Genomic DNA, 8,575 nt, shown 5'->3' with positions numbered 1-8,575 from the left:
TCTATTTGTTGACCTCTGTTGTTCGCTCGACCTTCAGTCCTTAAATTTGCAGTATTTCGTATTCTTCTTGCATTACGGCTTTGTCGGGAAAGATTCGATCGTCTTGGTCGTGGCATTATTAAAAAACTAAAAACTCAAATGTTCAACCATACCATACATTATAATTGTTAATTATTTATTTTGTTGAGTTTGCAACAACCAGGTAGTTTTATTGATTAAAAACGATATTTATTGCAACACAAACTTATATTGATCTAATACAACTTTTAAAAACACATTAACTAAGTTATATTTCTATCTGTTAAATTTTAATAAAATATTTTAATAAAGTATTAGTATTGCTGTTAAGCTAGACTTACTTTGTATAGGGACAAAGAAGCTTTATTAAATTTTAGAGGAATTTTTAGAATAACATAGCATAGCTTCTTTGTAAAAGCACCAGAATGGTCGCTTTACATATAGTAAGTAAAAAATATGCATTACAAAATGTCTCTACAAAAAGAGTAGCTTTGAAAAGAAATAAAGAATTAGCAAACCCAAAAAGTTAAACTTTCAATTCGTTGAACTTGTGTTTCCAAAATAAAGCTGTAGTTTTTAAGCTCGTTCTAATTTAAAGCACGGCAAGTGCTTTGGTTGTTGTCACTAATTAAATAAAAATAAGTGACAATAAAACCTGGAACTTGAGCATTGAAAGTTTGTGCAGCCTTGACTTCTTGTGGATAACACGATTAGTCATCGCTTCTAATTTGACAGGCACGAGTTCTAAGCCTGGCATTTGCAGTCTAAACAAATTATATACGGACTATAAACTAATTAAATAAAAATTCGATTAGTCCAAAGACCACTGATGAAGAGTACTTGGCAATACTCGAAACAGCGTTGTATGGTCAGCCGAACTTCAATAAAATTAAAAATAAATTTTTGTGTTTGTACTTTATTTCTTTCTTTGCTATTCGAAAATTCCGATAAAATATTTTCTATCAAAAATTTGATAATTTCAAAACCTACTTTGTCGTGAACGGGATAAACAGGTATCCTATGTCCTTCTCCTGGCCTTAAACTACCTCCCTGCCAATTTTCAGCTAAATCGGTTCAGCCTATATCCTTCTCCTGGCCTTAAACTACCTCCCTGCCAATTTTCAGCTAAATCGGTTCAGCCGTTCTTGAGTTATAAGTGGTGTAACAAAAACACATCTTTCTTTTATATATATAGATTTTAATCTAATTATAGTATTATTATTATATTATTATATCATATTATATTATCACATCACATTATTAAATGAAATGGTTATTATTATTTAATTATGTATACATATATATTAAGTTATTATTATTATAGTAATATTATTATATATGGATTATTATAATATAGTATTATATATACGTGAATTGTCATGTGTGGCACACTCATATAAAACACGAAGTAGTGATATAGATCCTTCTGCAACAAATAAATTTTAAAAATCAACGCAAATCTAAAGAAATTTGGAAAGGTCTCCAATTTAATTGTATAGAACTAAAGTGAAGAAGTAAATGTAACTTGCAATAACCAAACCTAGAAGTAAATTAGTGGTACGTAAGACATTTTTTGGCTTGAATCTAAAGTATGAATGAAACATTTTTTTTTCTCAGATAAGAAACACAGAACCAATTTTTTTTTTAATATTTAGTTTAGTTTTATATTGAAAAAATGTTAGTTCTTATATATTTAAAGTTCAAAAGAGCACTAAATTAGTTAATTTTACTCTTTCTAAAATTGTGGACAATACATCCTTCTCCTTAACTAATATTTCTGAATAATAACATATCTGTAATTAGCAGAGTCTCCAATTCACTTTTTCAATATTACATATTACTTATGTTCTTAAAGGCATATGTAAATGTTCTTAGAAATTATTAGTTGTTTTTTATTTTGATATTTTCCATATATTTTTATTATATTATATATATTAATATAATCTTTTATTCAATGTTATCTCATTGGCAGCTCACACTTCTTGACCCATATCATTTAATATAAATATGTAAAATTGAATTAATCCTTACAGGTGAAATCTTGACTGCCTACAATTTTTTCTGGAACATAAACAACCGTTGCATAAAATATCAATTAATAATTTAATGTAATAATTAAATAAACACTTTCAAATATTTTTATTGCCTTTAAAAATTAATTAATACACCATAGAAATGAAATAGCAAATGAAAATTTTGGAGAATGTATAGATTTTCTTAATACAAAATACATAATTAATTATTTTTTATTATAAGAATCCTAAAAATTAGAATTTAATTTATTTAACAGCGATTTTAAATATATTCTCTTAAATAATTTACTGTTAAGTATAAATAAATTTATATGCTTATGAGTATATTAAATTCTTTCACCACCTACCATTATTTAGCTCTAAAATTCCTCCTTCGATATTCGAGTATAAACATAAGTTTGTATGTAAAGACGCGTTAATTGAAGCGGATATTAACTGATTTAAAGTATTAGGTTACACCTAACGTGGCCTTCAAGTATTTATAATCGCTTCAGGTGAGGTTCCAGGTTTCGTTTTTTTCCACTTGTGAAATGTGCAGACTTCGAAAAAAATAAATAACAGTAGCCAACCAACTGACACCAACAACTGGATAAATTGCCGCGAAATCTTGACATTACTCTTGACTACCGCTACACAAATTAGGTCTCGAATTTCACGGCGACAATAAGAAAATAATGTGTGTGTTAGGATGTTAAAAAAATTAAAATTAAATTAATAGTAAAAAACGGCTTTGAATTTAAATTACATAGAAATACGAGTATGACAATCTTATAAAAAACAATTTTAACTGTACATACTATATTTACACAGGTATATCATTCAAATTATGCATAGATACTAGTAACTAAACGTTTTAACTTACTATATTAATCAAAGATATTTAAGAAAAAACTATATATAATATATATAATATTTTAGATATTTTATTCAATTACTTTATAGGTTGGTATTACACACTCAGAACATCAATAATCAAAGATGCACTAAAACAAAATAATAGCCAGAAAACCTCGTCTTTGGGCTTGCTTTGTTTTACAAGATGCTGGTTTCCTAAGTTTGTGGCCAATCCACTTCCATTTTTTTCTTTTGATTTCAGTGGTAGCTTGTACTTGTTGCTTGCACTCCCATTTGGAACGATATTGAGTATGTGCTCCGGCCGCCATATTTTTGGTATTCTTCTTAAGCATTTGTTTATGAATACTTGGAGGTCGTTTTTTTCCATGTTTCACATCCGTGGAACAACATTGACTTGACCTGTGAAGCTTAAATATTGGAAGGGTAGTACTTATTATATTTGGTTAGAATTACACACATTGTTTAACTGTCCGAATACGTACTTGGCTTTACTTAGCCGAGCCGAAACGTCTGCTTCAGCACCAGTTTTATCCGTGATGATGTTTTTGTCTTTTATTTGTTTCTTTATTTTTTTGTTGTTCACCTTTGATATTAGAGTGTCTATCTCTTAGAACTGTCTAATGATACACATATTTTAAGTAACTTGCAGATCCTTAATTATCTAGATTATCTAAATATATCTAATCTGATATCGCTGGTAGGTTCTCACAACAACTCGTCTATCTTTAAAATTTATTTTTAGAGCTATAAGTTTTAATGGTGGGAACTACATTCCTGATATCGGAGTAACTATTTCTTAATACTCTCTAATGATACACATATTTTAAGTAACTTGTAACATCATTAACTGTCATTACGCATTCGTAACTTATATCACTGTGGATCTATCAAATCAGCTAGCTGTGTGGTCTCAGCACCCAACTTTGCCTACCATAAACGTTTCAATATGGTTTGCTCGTTATTAAGTTATTAAGTTCTCCAGAGAAGAGTCAAATAGTAATAAACTTTATATTTGCACATTGCCTCATAATCTTTCTGTTATTCTATGTTAGAATAAATATTCCAAAAGAACAACTCTCCAGAATAAAAACTAAGGGATTAAATTGATTTGAAACTGACAGACTGGGGTATAATGTTATACAAATATCGGTTTAACAAGTTCTTCATAGTTATGTCTTATGTCTTTTGGATTACAAAGAAAAACATCCTGGACCAGTAAAAAACAGTATGAAAAACAAGTCAAAATATTCAATTATTAACCAAACAAAATTATTTACTGTAGTCAAAGTATCTGTGAATAAGTAAAACTGCCCACATTTTATTTATTCCAATTGCTCTGATATTCAATTCAATAAATGTTAAGATTCTTTAAGTATGTAAGACGCTTAGCCTGCACTTTGTCATAAAAAATTGTTTGTTATTGACTGCATCCTTTCTGCTCATCCAATACGGATGTTTCTTATATTTTTATATATATCAGTCAACTTTTGCGGTTTTGAAAATTCTTGCAAACGAAATACGCGCTGCATATTTTTAACGAACCCGCGGCTATAAGATTACATGTCTTCCTCTATTGTTGCTCTCTCTCTGTCGTTATATCTGAATTTGATATAGTAACGACCGATATAGTTCACTTGCTTCCTAACCGCAAAAATCGCCTCGCAGTGTAAGAAACCTAATATGTGAATCGCTGACACGCTACAGAAGTCACGGTAGAGCATTTTGCGATTGAGTTCAATGTGGAAATTAATGTCTCAAGTTGATGAGGATTTTTTGGTTTGTTGTTTTATTGTTTTTGGTTACTCTTAAATTAGCAGAAGTGCAACAATACGAGCGACAACTGAAGTACTCGTTCGTACTCGAACTAAAAACAGAGTTAACAATAGCAACAGGAATAGCGTGGAGAAAAATCGGCAGCACTACACCGCAAATTGCTTGATGCGAAAAAATTAAATATCGCGTGTTGTTAATTTCCGTTGGACTTCTCGTAGCCATCGGTTGAAGTGAATTATTATGATGATTGCGCGACTGACAATGCTTCCATCGCATCACAACAATCGCATTGAACTGCATTGCGTGGCTAAACATGGCATGGATGGCATGGATGGCATGACATTCTGACTGAGGATCAAATTGCTTACTTGGCTATTGCTGTTGTTGCTGTTGTTATTGTTGTTGTTGTTGTTGTTGCTTGCTGTTCTTATTAATGCTGCATTTGTGGCTATTTACTTACTGTGAGTCGATATGGTTTGAAGCCACCGAACTTACTGGTGGTATGCAAACGCTTGCGACTTGAGATTCGTGTTCAATTCTTTACGCAAAAATTATTGATAAAAACATGACATAAGAGGACGCTGTACCCTACCACACACTTTACACCTCTCAAATGAAGAGAAGATACGTATATAACATAATTTTTTTGTCAAAATGCAACACTGCTCCTCACATCATATCAGGCAATGTCAGAAATGACAGGAAGAGGTCAAATTTTCTACGATTGCCTCTTTGCGCTCACCGCAAGATACAAAAACTTAGCATAAAGCGATCATTAAAAGACAATCGCGAAATTTCTCATAACTAAGTAACGTGTTACAAATAGGCAGACGTGCAGAAGTCGAACGAAAAATGTCTGATTTAACTAAAAACGAAACATGAGACGGTCCACTTAGTCAGTGTACAGGGAGACGACGGAACATGCAACTGATAGACTGACATTCGAATGATCACAAAAAAAATGAGGAATTAGCCAACTCATGCAGAAAACGCACATCCGCCATGCGGGCTCTTCGTTGATTGACAATTGGGGCAACTGTGCGATCGACAGCTACGTCACTTCAAGGCACTTGCAATTATATTCAAACTTTGTCCAACATGACATGTGCTTAATTGTAGCTTAAAGGTAGCTATAATACCTTTTCGTCTCTTAGCTTGTGTACAGTTTTTCTAAATAAAGTAAAAATACTCAATATGTTTTTTATCAAATGAAATAATTTTCAAAATATATAATATAATAAACTTATACGCCGATTGGCAACCAAGGCTTAAAATGAGCAAAACGTGTTTTCTTAATTATCCAAAACCCATAAAAACTATTTCAAACAATTTAGGATGATCACGCCGTGATGCGTGTGTGCTGATTTGATCCGTCATATTCCTTTTCAGCACACATCATAAAAATCCATGCTCAATCGTGTTTTCAGCACAAGTCAAAGTGTTGCATCCGAGGGGATGTTCAACTACGAGTGGAAATAGGCATTGTGTTATGATGTCCCGAAAAATACAAACCGAAAGTTACACAATTCAGATACATTCCACAACAGAAAAATCATCCAGTCATGCATTTGATCAAATTTGAATAAAAGTTGTATCCTCTAACAGGATTGTCTGCTTTTAAAATTTTTTTCTAATATTGTTTGGGTTTTTTTTTTTTTTAAATATCAGTAAGAGAGGGTTGTTGCAAATTTAGGGCAGAAAATTATTAAATGAATCAGAACAGCAATTGAATTAATATTATAATTCTTTCACAAATACACGGAAACCCATTTGAAAAATTCAACGATATTTATCTATTGTATAAAAACACTCATAAGTAAATCTTAACTTTTGATTTATTTCCATTTTTCTTAAACTATTTTTATGAAATGTAAATTTCAAAGACATATTATGACATAAATACTTAAGTTAAATTTCATTATCACGTCAATATGACAGAAATGACTATTTTTACTTTAACAGAAACTGTATTAATTTAATAAAAAAGTTTCGAACAGTAATGAGCTATAACAACAACAATTCTTTTTATATTATTTTAAAATAATTGCATTTTTGGTTGACCATACAGCTGTTTCGAGTATTGCCAAATACCCATCATCAGTGGTCTTGAAAATAACTGTAGTATTTAATTATTCGTAAATAATTTTTTTGAGACTGCAAGTATCAGGAATCAAACTTATACTCTGCCAATTTTGAAACTCAGAGTCAGCGCAGCTGAAACAACTGTCCAAAAGTCGTACTTGACGTTTATGTTCGCAAATTTTTGTGGAGTTTTGTTGATTTGCTGCGAAAGTTTTTTATTAACAAATTTACTTGCTGTGTTTATATTAGAATGAAATCATAAACCAGTTGTAGAATAATTGAATCAATTAAATATATTTTTATCTTTAATTGTTAAAATACGAAAAAAGAACAACACTTATACTGAGTTCAGGATCCAAAGCTTGAATATATAACTAGATAACTTTATTCTTCACCACTTAGTACAGTGTGCAATTGTATTAGTTTGAAATTTTTGATTTAACGATAATATAATATATGTTAAAATATAATAACATATCTGATGTATTTATTTACAATATTTATAAAAATAAGAAAGAGATAAACACCAAATTTTACTCTGAATCAATTTTTAACTCTTTTACCAGTAGACTTTTAATGTATGACTTATTAATCACATTCTTATCACTCTTCTTCTTGATTCTTGATTCTTCTTCTTGAGTTAGTGCTATTACGCACTTTTACTCTATAATGGCTGGGGGGCTTATCTCTACCCCACACTAGGGTTTAACTAGGCTAAGAAATCATATCATTTATTTGTCTTTTAGTTGATGACGAACCTTAAATTAGCATATCTTCCTGAGTCCAGAAGTGGACTTGAGGATTGTTAGGGCGGGGTTAAGTAGCGTATCAACTTTAGTGATTAATTTTAGAGCTCTGTTTTTGATATATTTTTTACTGAGTCAATCACTCTTATAAAAAAGAGAATAAAAACAATTAAGGAACTCAAAGCAATGTTAAATCAAATTTGTATATAGCTAAAGCTGTTACACTATGTTTGTTTTTAAACTTATCGAACTTCTTTAGCATATTTTTGTATGGATTAAGTATGATTTTTCCATTAAAAATGGCACATATTGCTGCATATTTGTGAAAGTAAAATAATCTAGACATAGCAGTATATATCCATTGTTCAAATAAATAGATATGCATGACTAGAAGGATATTCCATATATTTTTTTTCAAAACCTTTTAACTAAAATATATCTACAAAAACAAATTAAGAGTAAAAAAAATGTGGAATATGATTTTAAGTAGAGACAATTAATTTCCATGACCCATTAGTTCTAAACAAGGTAAAGTAAGAGCAAATCAGCACACTTAAGTGACGATTTGATACTGAAGTGACTTTTTTCTTTAAATTTTAAGATATATTCCAAAACGTCGAATACAACTTGGCTTGAGTTTGCATTGTAAGACTGACACTAAGAATAATAAGGCATAGAATAGAGCAGTTCCAGTTAAGCAGTTCCAAATTTTATATTATTATTTGAATACATTTTCTTAAAATAAAATTCCGACAAATTGTTTATTATTTGAACACATTTTTTAAAATAAAATTTTTACAAATTTTTATTATTTTAAAATTATGAAAAAAAATTATTAAAATAAAATAACATTTGTTCTGCAAATCTTAGCAGTGATGCTAACTGCTCTAGTTTAGTCTAAATACTGAAAATATTTACTAAGATGTAGACATACTTTTTTCACATGTCTTAAATTTAGAAGTTATGACTAATATGAAGTTGATATATTCCCATTGGTTTAACATAACTGACATGAGTTAGGCAATCAGTAGCAATCAATTTGTATCGATATATTTATATATATTATGT

General features: G+C 30.0%; 1 protein-coding gene across 1 annotated transcript in view; it reads left to right on the top strand.

Annotated features, from left to right (window-relative positions):
• LOC119677267 (putative nuclease HARBI1) overlaps positions 1 to 5,561 on the top strand; it is a 6,797-nt gene extending 1,236 nt beyond the window's left edge. Inside the window, exon 3 of the mRNA XM_038088540.1 lies at positions 5,506 to 5,561. Within this exon, the coding sequence (XP_037944468.1) occupies positions 5,506 to 5,561 (56 nt within the window). The remainder of the gene's footprint in view (positions 1 to 5,505) is intronic.
• The last annotated feature ends 3,014 nt before the right edge of the window (positions 5,562 to 8,575 follow it).

This window comes from Teleopsis dalmanni, chromosome 2 (assembly GCF_002237135.1).
Source record: "Teleopsis dalmanni isolate 2A chromosome 2, ASM223713v2, whole genome shotgun sequence".
NCBI classification, from domain to species: Eukaryota; Metazoa; Arthropoda; class Insecta; order Diptera; family Diopsidae; genus Teleopsis; species Teleopsis dalmanni.
Note: the sequence above shows the minus strand (reverse complement) of the source record. Positions and strands in the feature narration are given on the sequence as shown.